The 19,417-nt window shown below is 37.4% G+C and overlaps 1 protein-coding gene across 1 annotated transcript in view; it reads right to left on the bottom strand.

Moving 5' to 3' along the window:
* The window catches only part of LOC150107281 (protein Skeletor, isoforms B/C), a 365,485-nt gene that overhangs the window by 122,622 nt on the left and 223,446 nt on the right, over positions 1 to 19,417 (bottom strand). Inside the window, exon 13 of the mRNA XM_090391768.1 lies at positions 14,690 to 14,870. Coding sequence (XP_090247894.1) covers positions 14,690 to 14,870 — 181 coding nt within the window. The remainder of the gene's footprint in view (positions 1 to 14,689; positions 14,871 to 19,417) is intronic.

Raw genomic sequence — 19,417 nt, 5'->3', positions numbered from 1 at the left:
TAAGTCTAAGAAAATTGCAGTATATGCCTTTCCCTCATCTAATGTTCTTGTAACTTTATTATAAAAGGCTAGCATATTGCTAAAACAAGAGCACCCTTTCACAAATCCATGTTGACTCTCACAGATAACATTACCCTCATCTACCCAATCCTGTATAAGGTTCCTCACTACTTTCGCTAAGATCTTAACAACTACTGATGACACACAAACTGGCGTATAATGAGACACTTCCAGTCTGTTACCACCCTTATGCAATGGCACTATCTTACCTTCCTTCCATTCCCTGGGCACCTTTCCCGCAGCCAGACTTTCATTGAAAAGGCAGTTTAAAGGCACTGTCAGTTTCGTAGCACATTCTCTCAAAACTCATGGTGAAATACCATCCAGTCACAAAGCTTTACTGACATCCAGAGTACTCAGTATCTGAAACACACACTCCTCCTGTACCTCTAAACCTCGAACCTGCCCTATCCCTCTAGCATTAAAACTGACTCCTCCATGATCAAATACTCCAATAAAGTGCTCATTGAACAATTCCTATATGTCCTCTGCATCAGTCACTCTGTTTCCATTTTTATCCCACAATATCATTCTTCCACAGTCATTTCTCCTCCTACTCGCATCTTACTTGTCATAGCTAAAAAATTCCCTAGGATTTTCTTTGGATCTTAGGGCCAATCTCCTCTCATATTCCTCTTTCACTTTCCTTACCACACTAGTCACTCTTCTGGCCTGTATCTTATATTCTTCATGCATCTTCTCTTGACCTGTCTCCTTATATCTCTTCCATAGCCTCTTTTTCGCATGCAATTCCTGTTTAATATTGTGTCCTCTTCTTCACTCATGGTATACAACTTACCATTGCTGCTAACAAATATTCTTTCACAATTTCTCACGCACTAATGATATCCCGCTGTTCCAATTCCTCCCTCCATTTAACTTCCCGAAGTTGACATCGAAGACTATTATAATCACCTGCTTTATAATTCCAAATAAGTTCTCGTCTCTTTGATACTCCTGCATGTCTATTCATTTTCCAAGTCAAAACCATATGGTCACTCTCTCCATCTGGTGGGAGAGATGTCATCTCAGTTATTATCAACTCTTCTGATGCTATAACCAAATCCAAAACTCTCGAACCTCTTGCTCCCTTTGTTACATGTTGCCTAAGACATTTGTCCCTCAAGAATTCTAGAAATTCCATTCCCCTATTGCTACATGCATCTTCTTCTCTCCAATTTATACTACTGTAATTTAAAATCTCCCATAACAATCATTCTTCTTGCACTTGCCAAACTTAACAGTCTAAACATCTCCATGTCCCCATCCTCTGTGCTCCTGGGTCTGTAGCAACACCCCACTAAATATTCTGTCTTGCCCACCTCTACCTCACACCATATGCTCTCAAAATCATTTGTCTTACTGCCTTCCAAAGCCTCCACTCTTAGAGGACATAGGTCATTATTTATCATAAGCAGTACCCCACCACCACCACCACACTTTCCCCTCCTATCCTGCCGAAAAATGCTGTACCCAGCGACTTCTATTCCTGTTATTATATCCTCTTCTGTCAACCATGTCTCAGTGATCCCAATAATTTTTGGCCAGGCTGATGCTATCTGCACCACCAATTCCTCTCCCTTATTCCGGATACTCCTGGCATTAGTATAAAGCATATAAATGCTATTGTTTCTATACCCAGCATTATCCTCTCTAGATTCCACTGAGCTCAGTGTTACCTAATGTCGTCTCCCTTCTCCCAAGTATCCATTCCCACAAGAGGCCACCCCCTGCTATCATCCTCCCTGGGTCACACTGACTCGTTCAGAACAGCAATCTCTCCAGATGCCTACATCCTTCCTCATTCAAATGTAAGTGGTCTCTCGCATACAATTCCTCTTTCCTCAAACGCACTCCAAGCATCTACATATACCAGTCCTCTCTGGTCACACATTCTAACTATTATGTCATTAGATATTACTGCTCTTCTGCTCAGCTCGTCATTATCATACCTAGGCAACACGCACATTATTTTTTTCCTCTCTCTGTCTTCCATACAGTCTCAAGCAAAAATCTCATATCTCTCGCTGCCCGACTTACATTACCACTCAAGTCATTTGTTCCTACTATCACAATCATCTCATCCACCCTTTCACCTCTCTTAATTGCCACAGCCCAGATAAAGGGTTAAACAAAGAATATAATTTCTTGGCATCTCTAATTTATAATATAACCAAGTGGAAAAACTTAATCTCTAATCCAGAGTATTTTAATAATGAGGTGTGACAACTTTTGGCTACTTGTATATGGAAATATGATTTCTGCATTACTTCAACTTTTTTTTATCACTTCTGGGTCTAGTTCCCACTGACGAGACCTGAATAAAGATTAAAACCAGTCTGGGTAGTGACCCTTCCCATAATGCATATCATTATATACATGTCCAAAAGGATATGTGCTTTGCATTGTGGGATACTAAGGCAAGTGATGTGAAGTCATTAGCCTCTATATACGAGTTGCCCTGTACTGAAAATACTTCTGGCGCAAACCATGTTTGCTTACACTTGAATTAAGGATTAGACCAAGAATATAATTCGTTGGCATCTTTAATTTATACTCTATCCGATTTACCCATGTAATTACCATCATCACACAAAGTTATCCATTCCTAGTCATTCTTCCCCTTATTTGCCACATAGTGAAAGAATTCTTGAATTTCCTTTGGCCTACTCAGCTAATTTATTTTCATAATCTGATTTTGCCTTCTTTACCACACTAGTTGGCCTTTCTTGTCCATGAGCTTGCTGATCACCTTCCTCTTTATATATCCTCCACAAAATATTTTTATTTATTTATTTTATAGCTCTTGATTAAAGATATTAGTCATTTAACTCCCACCTGATTTATCCTTCTTGCCTGTGGTATACTGTCTGATATTGCCTCCTTCAGATATCTCATGAATATCCTTCCCTGTACTGTTAACATCGTTCCCTTTGAGATTCTTATGCTACAGCACTGTTTCAAGCTGCTGTCTCCTAAGCCATCACCACTTGCACTGTAGTTCCACATATCCTTAACTAAAAATGCCACATTTCGACAAACTCCCAAGTCCAGACTGCATGATGACTCTCCCAAGCTGGAGGAAATATGGTCAACTTGGTCATGGAGAGATCATCTGATCATGACCAGATCCAGAAGCAGTATGTCTCAAATCCCCACATCTCCTTCATCACATTCTGTTTTTAGTAAGTGTCTGAAGTGAATAAATTCCATTTCCTTTCAGTTATTGGATCTTTCCTCCTTCCAATTTGTGTTCTGTAGGTGAAGTCTCCATAATAATTACTTGACCTGCACTCATTGTATTGATTTGCTGATGTCTTTGACATCATCCTTATCACTCCTGGCCTAACTGAAGCAACCAACTGTATATATTATATTATTATTATATTATTAATATCTGACCTCCATGGAGTCTCAGACTTGTCATGGGAGGTACACATTATCGCACACAAACTCATTCAACTGTGCTTAAACTGATTCAATGTGTCTACATTCACAACACACTCAGGCAAGTGATTTCCATGATTCATGGACAATTTATCGCACAAACTATTCATCACAGGAAAATTCATCGCGGGAAAAAATTTACTGAAAATGTTATTCACTAGAAAACTGAAATCATATTGCAATGATACCAAATATGAAAAGTAAATGCAGTAGAAGATAAATTTCACAAAATATAGTTTCTTTTATGTATTATTTATTGATTTAGATTTTCATTATATTTTTATTCTTATACAGTGAAAGTAATATTTTATTGATCGGCGAGTTTCCTAATTTCTGTTTCATCTTAAAAAGTTGTAAATATTCTTTCTTACTTAGATACTACAGGATTCTGCTGATGGAATATTAATATTTACAAAACTGGAATAGGGTGGTTTAGGGAGAAAGGGCATCATATTTAAGAATATTTATTCTGCAAACTGTTCACTATTTTTCTGTGCACTTAGATACACACACACACACCCATCCAGATGTGATACACACACACATTTTATTATTATTATTATTATGTAACACCTCCAAGGAGTCCAAACACTCATTGAGGGAGGGCACCTTCTCTATAACTCTTGGTCTCCACCACTCAAATCCACCAACCAAATATTTTCACAGACACTCACAAATATCCATGCCCACGGTGGGATTCGAACCTGCAGCCTTTTGGCTGGAGAGCAGATACCCTAACCACTCAGCCAACCAGGCCAGCATCTGAACTACTAACCTTTTATCTGAAATAATTCAGAAGATGAGGTGTTACAGTTAATGAATACATGTGTATTTTGAAATAGACTTTTCGCTTCACTTTTCCTATGTGGGAAAGATATGTTGTATGCTGTTATTGTTTACAGAGCTAGTTTAAGATCATAGGTGCACTTCTGAGTAATTATATTAAAGGAAATGCTAATAAAATTACGTAAATGTTATCATAATGATGTAAATCAGCACAAGCTAAATTGGCATCTGTCACTGCAATACTAGTCTTTACCTTTTCCTCCAATGGTAGTATTTTCAGATGAAGAAATTCATCTCTCACTTAATAACAATTACAAACATCTATGCTTGTTGTGAGTTTTGAATCCACAACTCATTGGTGGGAGAGGGTATGTTATCTAGTTGGTTGTTAACGACATATTTCTGATTACAGAATATTTCTGAACGCTTCTCTTGTGAAGCGTTCAGTTTAATTTCATTTTGGGAGCATGTTCAGTTCAGTTTAATTACATATTTCACTTTGGGAGCATGCATCTATATATATATTTTTTTTTTTTTCAGTTAAGAAGACTAAATATAAAATTTAAAATTTCTTAGTGTCATAAAATACTAGTATTGGAGGAAAAGGTAGAAGCTGCAGATGACAATTTAGCTTATGCTGATTTACATAGTGATGATGGTATTTAAGTAATTATATTAAAGAAAAAGATAATAATAAAATTACATAAATAGGTACACTTAAATTATTACATAAATAATTTAAGTGCACCTATGATCTTAAACTAGCTCTGCAAACGATAGCAGCATGCAAGATGTCTTTACCATGCAGGAAAAGCACAGTGATTTTCAAAATACATGGGCATTCAATAACTGAAATTCCTCACCTTTTGAATTTATTCAGATAATAAATATATCACACCTGGATGGGATGGATGTCTAAATGCACAGAACAGAAAAATAGTGAACAGTTAGAAGAATAAATAATCTTAAATATTGTGGCCTTTCTCCCTAACTATTCTTAAATATTTTATTCTCCTCTTAATAACTATTCAAACTATTAATAGAATAATTAATAGGAATATGTTAGTTAACTAAATATTAGTTAACTATTCAAATGGAAATAACTATTATCCCTAAATAATCTTAAATATGGTGTCCTTTGTTGAAAGTTTTTCCACTTGGTTATACTATAAATTAAAGATACCAAGAAATTATATACTTGGTTTAACCCTTTATCCAAGTGTAAGCAAACAAAGTTTGCTCTTGAAGTATTTTCAGGACTGGGCAACTACGTGGTAAAGGTGGTATGACTTCACATCACTTGCCTTAGTATCCCATAATACAAAGCACATCTCCTTGAAGACATGTAGTATAATTGGTATCTTTGATTTGTACTATAACCAATTGGAAAAACTTTCAACAACTATCTATCTCTAATCCTGAGTATTATAATAAGGTGTGACACCTTTTGGAAACTCTTATATGAAAATACGACTTCTGCAGTATTTCAGCCTTGGTATTATCTCTGGGTCTGGCTCCCGATGATGAGACCATAATAAAGGTCGAAACCGGTGTGGGTAGTGACCTTTCCCGTAATGCACAGCATTATACATGTCCGCAAGGAGATGTGCTTTGCATTGTGGGATGCTAAGGCTCATATCATAATCAACTCATAATCACATTTGAAGTCATACCACCTTCACCACGTAGTCGCTACAGTCCTGAAAATAATTCAGGTACAAACTTTGTTTGCTTACACTTGGATAAAGGATTAAACCAAGTATATAATTTCTTGGTATCTTTAATTTATGGTGTCCTTTCTCCCTAACCACCCTATCTCAGTTTTGTAAAAGATTAATATTCATCTACAGAGTCTATAGTATCTAATAAAGAAAGAATATTAATAACTTTATATAGCATAAAAATTTCAGAATGCTAAATATAACGAAATAATAAATAATACATGAAGTATTTCATTTCTTTTTTTTTTTTTCATATATGGGAATGACATGAAATAGGATTTTAAATTTTCTTGCGATGAATTTTCTACGCAATAAATTTTCCCATGCAATGAATTGTCTGTACACTCTACACACTTCCACTCTTCATGCAAAGAACTTCCTCACTCCCTCCTCAGTTCTAAGGGATGGCTTCCTGTTCTACTCCCCATCAATTATCCTGCTAATTCTCTCTCCTGGAAAACACACCTTATGGAATCTCTCATTTACCGCATTCTAATAATGGAATCTCCATACATCGCTATTCTCAAGTCATCTGTCACTTCTTTTTCTCTTCTTTCCTTCATCATAACCTTTTGTATTTGTCCATTCTTATCCACCAAACTTCTCATTTCACTGCACATATTTTTCATTTCACATCTCATTCTGATCAACTCATTTTTCAAGTATTACATCCTGGAAATTACACTATCTGTCAGGCTATCATTAATTTTCACATTCTGGTTTTCTTTTGCCACCACGGTGTCATTCACTTTTATTTCTTCAGCTGTAATTTCTTTTTCTTCCATAGTCCCGCTCACTTCCATTCCACAAGTTATACAATCATTTCCTCATGAAATTGCTTCTGTTCCATTATTCATATGGTCATTTCTTTCTCATTTACTGAGAACTCTTAATCCAACAGAAAATCACACACTTTCAACACATCCTCTCTTATTTCCTGTTCAGTCTCTCCACAAACACACACATTCTGCCACGTATATATGTTACAATCACAACATATTATTACGGGCAACTCCAGGGAGTCCTTAGACTCATCGAGGGAGGCCCCAAATCATGTTCATCACAACTATTCGACATTCACAGAGTATCTATCATAACTTGCCTTAAACTCATTCACTGTCACAGCACAGACTCTGGCAGCTTATTCCACTCGTTCAGCATTCTAAAAGTAAAGAACCCAGCTCTAACACCCTTACTAACCACACTCTTGCCCAGCTTCCATGGATGCCCCTTAGTCCTCCCACCACCACTAGCCCTATTCTCAAAAATATCTTCTGAATTAATCTTATAGAAACCCTTCAGTAATTTGAATGTCTCAATCATATCTCCCCTCCTCCACCTATCAACCAATTTCTGCAACCCACAAATCCTCAACTTGTTCTCATAAGGTTCATTCCACACACCTACTATCATCTTGGTCACTCGCCTCTGGATCCTCTCAACCTCCTCCCAATCAAGAAGAAACCTAGGTGACCAAATCTGGGCACAGTAGTCGAGATCAGAGGAACAATAACATGCTTGTCTCTGCTCGTCAAGTAATCTTCAGCAACCAAGTGATTTGATGAGCTGATTTGGCCACTTTTGTAATGTGGCCCCCTAAACTCCTTATCCACCAACACTCTTAAATTTCTCGCCTCATCAATTTTCTGGAGTACAGTTCCACCAATGTAGTAAACTGCTGCTAATCTTTTCACCCCAAAATGTATAACTTTACATTTTGCCACATTAATCTAAGGAGAATGGATTGACATCCATTCTCCTTAGCCCAGACCTCCAATCTATCCAAATCATTTTGCAAAATTTTGACATCATTTGCATTCACTATTGCTCTACCCAACTTTGCATCATCTGCAAACAAATGAACTGTTCCTCTAAGATCCTTTCCTATATCATTAATGAACATATTAAACAGCAGTGGTCCAAGAAAAGATCCTTGTGGGCACATCACTAGTCACAGGCCATCTTTTGGACTCTACTTCTGAATAAACCACTCTCTGATATCTCTCTGTCAACCACCCTCCTATCCATCTCACCAATCCTATATCCATCCCCATATGCTGCATTTTACTGATTAGAATTACATTTGGTATCCTGTCAAAGGCCTTAGCAAGGTCCAGTAGAATCACTGTAAACCCATTACCCTTATCCAGTTTAGCCATCATTGTGTTATAATAATGAGCAAGTTACTGAGGCATTACCTACCTTCACAAAACCATGCTATCTGCGATACAGTATTCCATTTTCATCTATCCAATCTTGTATTTTCCTCTTGACTATTTTCTCCAAGACCTTGATAACGATTTCTGTTATGCTGATTGGCTGGTAATTTTCAACAGCAGCCTTGGAAACACCTTTATGCAGCGGAACTATTTTCCCCTCTTTCCATACCCTTGAGACTGACCCAGACCCGAGACTCAAACAAAATGGTCAAGGGCACTGACAATTCTTTAGCCGCTTCACATATGACACGAGCTGGTATACCATCCAATCCCACAGATGTATTGACATTGAGGTCTGTAATAGACTATTTACCTCTACTTCATTCATCACAATTCCAGTATAAGCTGTTGGTTCTTCCATTCCTGCAATATCACGACCTTGATGATATACTCTTGCAAAGTGCTCGCTAAGTAATTCCACTATATCGACTGATTCGGTTACCTCCCTACCCTCAGCATTTTTTAAAATCATTCTGCCATGAACATTTTTCCTTTTACTTGCAATATATTGAAAAACTGTTTGGGATTCTCTTTAGCCTGCATGGCCAATATTCTTTCATAATCCACTTTTGCTTTTCTTACTACCCTTGTTGCCTTTCTGGCCTGAGCTTTATACTGTTCCTGCACCTGCAAGTCACCTTTCTCCTTAAATTCCCTCCACAATTGTTTCTTTTTTTGATGAATAACACCATTAAGCGTGAGCTTAATGGTGTTATTCATCCATTTAACCCCTACTTCATTTATTATTCGGACTCTTGGTATACAGTCAACCATTGCCTCCTGCAAACACTTCTTAACCACCTCCCATGCACTATTAACATCCAGCCCTGTAATTCCACACGTACCCTGTCTTAATTGTAAATTCCACTCCTTTAGCCACCTCCCAAGTCACGACCCTCTGATCACTCTCACCAATTGGCGGCAACATGGTCATGTTCGTTATAGCCACATTCTCAGATGTGATTACTAGGTCAAGCACTCTCTGCCCCCTAGTATTTTCCATTACATGCTGTCGCAGATAGTTGTCCCTTAATAACCGCATAAAATCCAATTTCTTCCTCCCATGTGCCCTCTCCTCCTTCTAGTCAATGTTACCATAATTGAAATCCCCCATAATAATTACCCTCCTTCCACTCATTTCTTCTATTTGCCTATGCATACTATCCCCATCATCTGGTCTATGGCAGCACCCAATTGTATATTTTGTTTTGCTAGCCTCTATCTCACACCAAATACCCTCAAATGTGCTCTTTTCTGTATCCTGCAGTTCAACTTTTATACTCCTTGGCTGCAATTCATCAGCTATCATCAATAACACTCCTCTCCCTTTTTATTCTCCCTGTCACTCCTGAACATGCTATACCCATCACATTCAATCCCACTAGCTTTATCATCTTCTGTCAGCCATGTTTCACTAATACCAATAGCCTGTGGCCTGGAAGTGCCAACCAAGGCCAAAAACTCCTCCTCCTTGTTCCTAATACTCCTGGCATTAGTGTACATGAATTGCAGAAGCCTGTTAGTCCTATCCCTACTTTGATGCCTATCCCTACTCTGATTTGTTGTCCTTTGTACTCGCTCGGGCATATTATACTCATTCATACACTCAACTGCCTCCCTGAAGTCTGCATATCTACTCCCCCCCCTTAATAAATCTAGTTTCCCTGAGTCTGTACATCCACTTCCACTTCATTCATCAACACTTTTTCAAGCCTCCGTACACCAAATCCATTCATATGTAAACCATCCATCTTATATAAGTCCTTTTGCCCATCAACCTCACTCCACACATCCACAAATTCCATACCACTCTCCATGCATAACCCGCGCATAAAGTCATTGGCAATTATGGCCTTCCTTCTAAACACTTCACTGTCATACCGTGGAAAAATACTCACCATTCTAACTCTCTCACTCTTCTCTTTTGCTACCTCTAGTAATTCCCTCATCATTTCCATTTTGTCTTCTTTCAAATCATTTGTTCCTGCCACGACTATCATTTCTTTCACCCTCTGTTTTTGCGCTCTAATAGACTCGCTGACATCCTTAATGTTCGCACCCGGTTGGTACGATTTCGTCAAACTCTCAACTCTCACACCTCTTAATAATGAATCTCCGTACAGCACTCACTCCTTAATTTTGTTTACATTTACAAACATTCTCTTAATTTTCGTATCAGACTTTCGCCGTAATATCATTCTCGAAAAAGTCCAGTCTGTTAATTATGTTTGATTTTTGCGCTGTGCTACTCTAATTCATACTGCCCTTTTGTTGTCATTCACAGCAAGCTTCAGAAATAGTAAAAGCCTGTTTCAAACACACAAATCTCCATACTCACCCAGTTACACTAAGTTATAAACAAAACTGATACCAAAACAACAAATTCAAATCACTATTTTACTACAAAAATAAAACTTATCTTTTCAACAGCAAATTTTGGTGGCCTTTCACTAAGTGGCACTATTTGACAAGAAATTATATTCTTGTTTTTATGCTTACCCAAGTAAGCAAACAAAGTTTTTGAAGTTTCTTCATAACATATCTACTTATATATACACAAGCTATTGACTTCACATCAATTGCTTAAATATCCCATAATGCAAAGCATACTTCCTTTAAGATATGTATATTGCTATGCATTATGAGAAGAGGTCATTTTATTTTTTTATTACCCAGACCAGTTTTGAACTTGACTGAGGTCTTATCAGTGGGATCCAAATCCAGGAAGATACCAAGATTAAATCAATACAGAAATCGTAGATTTTCCACCTATTTATTTATTTTTTGATGTTGTTCCCATCCACGAAAGGTTATGTGCTAACCTGTAGTACATTTTGTACCATGGGTGGGCTAAGGATTTTTTTTTTTTTAATATCAATTCTATATATTTTTTGTATTTTTTTTTTCATAGTCCAGAAACCTTGCTCTAGAGGCCAAACATGGAACTTTTTCATGTCACTACAGACCTCCAATAAGTGGGGCAGTAGTCTTACACCAGTGATGAAATTCATCTTCCACCTAAAGAAAAACAATCACAAACACTTTCTTGGCATTGCCCAACATTCAGTGATGGGGATTCAAACCCACAGCCTGTTGGTTAGAGAGTATGTATGCTAACTGCTCAGCCAATTAGTAAATTTTAATTTAGTGGTTGTCAAATTAAAATTAAAATTTTAATTTTTAGTAGTAAAATTATGTATAACCATATTATTAAAAACTAGGAATCAGAGAAAATTATAGGAATTTTTTAAAACTTGGTTATAAAGTCTATTATATTTGACAAGAAATTTGTGTTTTAATCATTACTCAAGTGTAAGCTGAACAAGTTTATGCATGAAGTACCTTCATATATAAACTCTGCTTGACGATGCATGCTGATATGTAATGGCTGTTGACTTCATATCAATTATTATTATTATTCAGGCCTCCATGGAGTCAAAAGACTCATCGTGGGAGGTTCTTCCTAAGAACATAAAGTCTGTCAAGACTCATCGAGGGGAGGTCCCCCCCCCAAGAAACACAGAGTCTATCATACCACTCTTTAAACTCATTGACCATTCTCGCTCCCACCACTCCATCAGGCAATGCATTCCACGGTTCAACCACCCTCCATGCAAAGAAACCACTCCTTACCCTCTTGCTCACAGTTTCCTTTCGTAACTTCCAGGGATGGCCTCTTGTCATCACTCCTTCCCGCAATATCCCATCATGCAAAGGACACTTTTTTCTTCCTACATCAAGAAAGGTCAAAACCAGATTTGAAAGAGACTTTCTCATAATACAATAGCAATATGCATGTCCAAAAGGAAGTGTACTTTGCATTATGGGATAGTAAGGTAATTGATGTGAAGTCAGTAAATTTGAATGGAATGGGTTAGATGCTAGGTTGATGAGTTTGGACAGGGGAATGACTGTCAGATAGGTATCAACAAGTAATGTAGGGGAGAACTATACGCTGGAAGAGGAAAGTCACAAATGGTGAACTGCAGGGGTCTGATTTAAGGCTACTATAGTTTAATTTGTATGTTGATATTGGGATAGATTTAATAGGAGATATTCAGTTGTTTGGATGAATTATGAGGAGTGAAGCAGACTGTAGCATCTTAAGCAGGATTTGAACAGATTATATGAGGAGATAAGTGAGTGGTGTTGCCAATTCAGTGCTGTAAAGTGTAAGATTTGGAAATTCGTAGGCAATAATGGGCTCCAAAGTATATAATTTGTTGGAAAATTTTGAAGGAGGTGAAGAGATGAAAATCTGGATATGGTGAACAAGGACCTGAAGATTAGGAGTCATGTTGCTAAAATTGTGAAGACATCGCATCAGGTTATGGTAATGATGAGGAGAGCCTCGACATGAAGTAGAAAGATTATGGTTCCACTCTATAAGGTTTTGAACAGTTGCATGTGGATTACTGTGTACAGACTTGGTCACCCAGTTTTCGCTGGGATTTGAAAATGTCCAGAAACTATTGACTGAGAAGGTTTTCGGTCTGTGGAATGTGGAGTATAAAAGACAGATTAAGGGAATGCAATTTGAATAGTCTCATGAATAGAAGAGGTGGAAGATACGATTGAGATAGATAAGTTGGTAAGGGGTTTTTACCAACTTAACACAGAAGAGATATTTCATAGAATGGCGATAGGAGTAGACCAAAAAGGCATCCCCCAGAAGTTGTATAAGGAGGGTATGAGGAGGTGGAAGGGAACAGGGAGTTCCTTGATTGGAGAGTGATTTGCGAGTGGAATGCATTGCTCAAGAGTGTTGTGAGTATGGAAATAGTGAATAAGTTTAGTGTATATTTTGATGATCCTCATGTGACAGAGGGGGGGGGGGGGGGCTCCTACAATGGGTCTTAAATCTGTGAATGTCTGATGTAATAATAAGAATTCATCTTCTTTGAGTGCCATTTCCTATCGGAGGTCGGCGACCACCTTGGCAAATTTTGAGTGATCCTCAGCTACTCTGAGCAATCTCTCAGAGCTCATGTCCGTTAACTGTCTGATGTCTGCCAGCCAAGATTTTCTTCATCTTCCCTTTTATAATCAATTGAAGTGTCTTATATTTTTCATTACAAAGTAGGTGACCAAGATATGCAGTTTTCCTTCTTTTTATGGTATCTAAAAGTTCACGTGATTTCCTCATTTCTTCCGGTACTTCCTGATTGGATGTTTTTGCTGTCCATGGGATTTTTAACATTCATCTGTATAACCACATCTCAAAGGCTTCAAGTCTTTTTATTGATGTTGTCTTCAAGGTCCAAGTTTCTGCACCATACAGCAGTAAAGACCATACATAGCATTTAACCATGCAACCTCTAAGCTCTAAATTTAAACTGCAGTAACACAGTGTTAATTTCATCAAAAGAAAATTTTTTCTTGCCATTTCAATTCTAACTTTTATTTCCATTTCTGGATTGCAATCTTCATTTAACCATCATTTGAGATATTAAAACTTTGCCACTCTTTCTATTTGTTTCCCATTTAAAGAAAGTGCTGAATTAAGAATTGGTTTCTTGCATATGACCATGAATTTAGTTTTGGTGTATTTATTTTTAATCCCATTTTTTCACTCTCTTCATTCACTAGTTCCAGAAGATTTTGAAGATCCTGAATATTGTCGGCCAGGAGAGCTGTGTCATCAGCATATTGGATGTTACTGATGATTTCACCATTTACATTAATCCCTTCCTTTTAAGATTTTTTGAAATATGGCTTCTGAGTATAAGTTAAAAAGAAGAGGTGACAGCACACATCCTTGTCTTACTCCTGTAATAATGTCACCAACTTGAACAGATGCCTTTTGGTTCCAATATAAGTTTTCAATGATCCTGATGTCTTTACCATCTAATCCAATTCTTTTTAATAGCGCAATCATTTTAGCATGTTGGACTTGGTCAAATGCTTTCTCGAAGTCAATGAAGCAAATGAATACTTCCTTGTTTTGGTAAGAATAATAAGAATAAGAATGATAATAAAATGTAAAAGATTAAAAAAAATGAATCCTTTTGTTGCCACTGATGGGCTTTAGTCTCCTAACAGAAAGCCAATAATAATAATTTCCTTGGGCAGCAGAAGTCGATACCAAATAGGTAAAGCTCCACTGATTCAAGTGGAGCCCTGCATGTCCACTGTGGTAGTAATGGCAGAACATCAAGTTTAGTGATACCTAATTTAATATCTGATTGCTGAAACTTCTAAACTAGAAATGTGCAAAAAATCGATACTAGTGGCATCTGTTATTTGCAGTTTTTCCTATTATCTGAACACTAATCCCTTTAGCCTAATAATTATTCCAAATCCCTCAAAAAAACAACTCAGATGTCATGCCAACTCACTATAAAATTACATCAGCACCCAGGATAAAGAGAAACTATAATGAAATATAGAATATACATTGGCATGAGATAATCTTTAGTGTGAATATTTTGAAAAAAAACATACATTTTTACATACCTTAGCTTTTAATGATGACAAATCAGCAGGAACATTCACATTTTTAGGGATCATAACATGACCAAAATTCTGTGTGTAAGTAATGCAGTACAAAGCAAACCAATCAATATCAAATATAGTCAGTTCTCCAGGAAGTCTAAGAATAACATCTTTGCCTTGATAACCTTTCAGTTTCTGCAAGCTGAAAAGAATTTGTTACTTTAAGGTGGTGTCCCACCAAAACAGAAGCATTGCATTAGAATATATTCTATATAAGTTACATGTAGACACAGTTGAAAAATGTTTAAGATAAATTAATTATAGATTTTGATTTATATATATCTATGGATCATCGTTAATGTAATACAGTTGGAAATCAAAAAAAAAAAAAACAACAATGAAGGTATATGGAAAATGGAATCTTTCTTAATATGTAGTTGAGAGACAGAGCCAGATAAAGAAACTGACTTTAACTTACAGAATGAATAATGCACATTTATCTTGCAGTGAGAGTATTAGAATATCTTATTTTAACAATTATACACAAAACTATCCAAGAAATAGAAACTGAGAAGGCTAAATCTTAGTATTAAAGTGCAAAGTTATTGCTATAGCACGCCCCTGCTGCCACTCACGTGTGGGAGCAATAAAAATCAATAATACACCATTATTTCATCAATGCAATATTGCAACTCCACAGATGCTCCTCTGTCCTCTCCCATCCTTCTGCATAAAAAATTTATCAATCAATATCCTATAACACCCTATTTAGAAATTTATAGGCATCCATCATATCCCCCCCCCCCATTAACCAGTGTCTTCAGTTCACATATTCTTACTTTGTCCTCATAATCTACATTCCATAATTCCAATGTGATCTTTGTAACGCTTGTTTGTACCCTTGACATAGCATCTTTATCCCCTCAGAAGCCAGGAGACAAAATATGCAATGGAGCAGTTGTATAAAAACCTTCCTCATCCATATGTCAATGTTCATTTCAACATTGCTGTTATCTCCGAGTTGTATTTAAAATTTTTGCTATGTGACCTTCAAATTTCAGCTTATTACTCCAAGATCCCTAGTCTCATCAACTCTTCCAAACATAATTCTACTAGTATAATATGCCAATGGAAATCTCATCACACCAAACTGCATTATTTTACACTTACTGACATTGAATTAACAGCCAGTATATATTATTACTTGCCCAAATTTCCAGCCTATTCAAATCATTCTGTAAATGCCAGTAGTATTTCTAGCTGCCCTATCTCTTCATTATCAATAAACAACTGAACATCACCTATTGAGTCTTTTGCAATATCAATTAATGTATTGAAAACCTCCTCCCCCATCAAGAAGAAATCTTGGCGCCCATATCTGGCAGAGTAGTCTAGATGGGGTCTTATCAAGGCTCGATACAGAGGAACAATAACTTGTTCATCTCTGTTAAAGTATTTTTCAGCAACCAAGTGATTTGATGAGCTGATTTAGCCACTTTTTCAATGTGTCCCCTAAACTTCAACTCCCTATCCACCAATACTCCCAAATCCCTGGCCTCATCAATCTCCTGGAGTACGGTTCCACCAATGTGATATACTGCTGCTAATCTTTTCATCCCAAAATGCATAACCTTACACTTTGCCACATTAAATCGACATCCAATTTCCTTAGCCCAGTCCTCCAAACTATACAAATAATCTTGCAGAATTTTGACATCCTGTGCACTCACTATTGCTCTACCCAACTTTGCATCATCAGCAAACAAGTGAACACCTCCTCTCAGATCCTTTCCTATATCTTTAATGAACAAATTGATAAGTAGTGGTCCAAGAACAGAACCCTGTGACACACCACTATTCACAGGCCGTCTTTTGGACTCTACTCCTGAATATCTCTCCATCAACCACCCTCCTTTCCATCTCACCAACCCTTTTTATGTGTATATATACATTTAGCGTTTATATATATATATATATATATATATATATAATACAGTGTTTATTTAGCATTTATATATAATTACTTTAGTAGTTCCTTGGCAGTAAGAAATGATGGCAGATTCAGCTGCAGTCGAAAAAGGGCGTATCGCCAAGTCCTCCGCCATTTAAGAACTCCATTATAAGTAATATAATAAGGGACATTGTGGCATAGGGGTTCGCGGGCCATTTGTTAAATTTTTCTGAAATTTGTGAGCCCCTTGTTCTTGTTTATTTTTTTATTTTTGAAAAAAAAAAATTTTTCTTTTTGAAACATATTAAGTGACAAACTCATACGGTAACCTAACAAAAATTGGTATATTTGGAAGTGTACAGATTATTTGGAATTATTGTTTCAACTCCTCTATAACGAATGCACCCAAGTTAGAAAATAAAATAAGCGCATGCGCTATCTTTACCCTTCTTCCTTCTGTTAGCCAATCATATGGTGAAACCAGTAGTCAATCAAATGTTTTATAAAAGATTTCATTCTTATTATATTTCGATAGTTAAAAAATGTTTTTCTTATGTAAGAGAAATTAACAGAGTTGATTGTGTGCAAATATTTCATGTTTAGATCATGAAATATTTGTTTAAAAATGATAGCCTTCGGAGGTTGATTGTCTTCTCATACGTTTTGATTGGAATTTGTAAACAAGCTGTATTAATAAAAGTTTTTGTGTGAAATAAGACTTTTTTTTTCCTCGACGATGCGAGCCCTTTGTTAAATTTTTCATAGCCTCACCACTGTATCAATAACTGACCTAGTTGCTTCAGGAACAGGAAATGAATATCGGAAGACGAGTAGTGTGATAGGAGAGAATGAAGAAAAAAATATGAATGACAAAATAATAGTCGATAGTGTGGAAGGGGTGAGTGAGATGGTTTTGTTTGGGAAAGTGAATTTCAATTTAGAATGATTGACTTGCAGAAAGAGATAGATGGGCTGAAAGAGGAGGTGGAATATCTTGTGAATGAGATGAGAAGTATGAAAGATGAGATGAATGGAAGAGATAAATGCAAGGTGAATCAGAGTAGGAGAGAGAGATTTGGGAAAGATAGGAGAGAAGAGAATTTTGAGAATGATAGAAGAGGAGAGAGGGAAGGAGAGAGTGGTATGGGAATGCTAGAAGAGGAGAGAATGGAAACAGTAGGAGAGAGAGGGAAGGAGAGAGAGATATGGGAATGCTAGAAGAGGAGAGAATAGAAACAGTAGGAGAGAGAGGGGGAATGCTAGAAGATGAGAGAATAGGAACAGTAGAGGAGATGGAAGGAGAGAGTGGTATGGGAATGCTAGAAGAGGAGAGAATGGAAATAGTAGAAGAAAGGGAATGAGAGAGAGAGTTATGGGAATAACACAAGAGGAGAGAATAGGATAAGTGGAAGAGAGGGAATGAGAGAGAGTTATGGGAATGATAGAAGTGGAGAGAATGGAAACAGTAGGAGAGAGGGAATGGTAAGAGGTGTAATGTATGGTGACTCAATGATCCGTGGTGTACAAGATAGGATGCGTGAGGAGTGTTTGCCTGGAGGAACGATAGAGAATGTGGCTATGGCAATTAAGACGGGTGAAAGGATGGATGAAATGATTGTGATGGTGGGCACAAATGACTTGAGAGGAAGTGTAAATCGGGTGGTAAGAGATCTGAGATTCTTACTTGAAGTTGTGCAAAAGAAAACGCAGAGAGGGAAGACTGTGTGTGTGTGTGTGTGTGTTGCCCAAGTATGATAGTGACCAGAAGAGCAGTAATACTGAATCACATAATAGCCTGAATGTGTGAGAAGAGAGGGTTGGAATATGTGGATGCTTGGAGGGCATTTGAAGACAGACGGGAACTGTATGCAGACTGCTTGCATTTGAATGATGAAGGACGAAGGAATCTAGAAAGATTGTTGTTTTCTGAACAAGTCAGTGTTTCAATGCAGGGAAACTAGAATTCCCAGGGTGGATGGTAGCAGGGATGGCCTCTTGTGGGAATGGGTGCTTGGGGGAAGGGGCACGACATCAGGAAACATTGAGCCCAGGGGAATTCAGAGGGGACAATGATAGGTGTAGAAGCAGCGACATTTTTATGCTCTATACTAATGCTACGAGTATCCGAAATAAAGAAAATGAATTGGTGGCACTGACAGCATCAACCTGGCCAAAGATTATTGGGATCTCTGAGACGTGGTTGACGGAGGATGATATAATAACTGGAATTGAAGTGGCAGGGTACAGCATTTTTCAGCAGGATAGGAAAGGAAAACGTGGTGGTGGAGTACAGCTTATGATAAGTGATGACTATGTCCTCATAGAGTAGAGGCTTTGGAAGGCAGTAACACAAATGGTTTTGAAAGCATATAGTGTGAGGTAGAAGTGGCCAAGACAGGATATTTATTGGGGTGTTGCTATAAACCAGGGAGTACAGAGGATGGGGACCAAGAGACGTTTAGGCAGTTGAGCTTGGCAAGTGCAAGAAGAATGATTGTTATGGAAAATTTTAACTACAGCAGTATAAGCTGGGAAGAGGAAACTGCAAGTAGTAATTTCATAGCATCAGAAGAGCTGATAATAAGTGAGATGACATCTCTCCCACCAGTTGGAGAGAATGACCATGTAGTTTGGACTTGGAAGATGAACAGATATGCAGGTATATCAAAGAAAAGGGAACGTATGTGGAATTATAAGGTGGGCGATTATAGTAGTCTTAGATATCAACTTGGGGCAGTTCCATGGAGGATGGAATTGGAAGGCCAGGATATCATTAGTGCTTGGGAAACTGTGAAAGA

The sequence above is a fragment of the Typopeltis vanoorti genome, chromosome 4, assembly GCF_054136105.1.
Source record: "Typopeltis vanoorti isolate ZY-2024b chromosome 4, IOZ_Tvanoo_1.0, whole genome shotgun sequence".
NCBI lineage: Eukaryota > Metazoa > Arthropoda > Arachnida > Uropygi > Thelyphonidae > Typopeltis > Typopeltis vanoorti.
The sequence above is the reverse complement of the archived record's forward strand: the minus strand, read 5'-3'. Positions and strand labels throughout refer to the sequence as shown.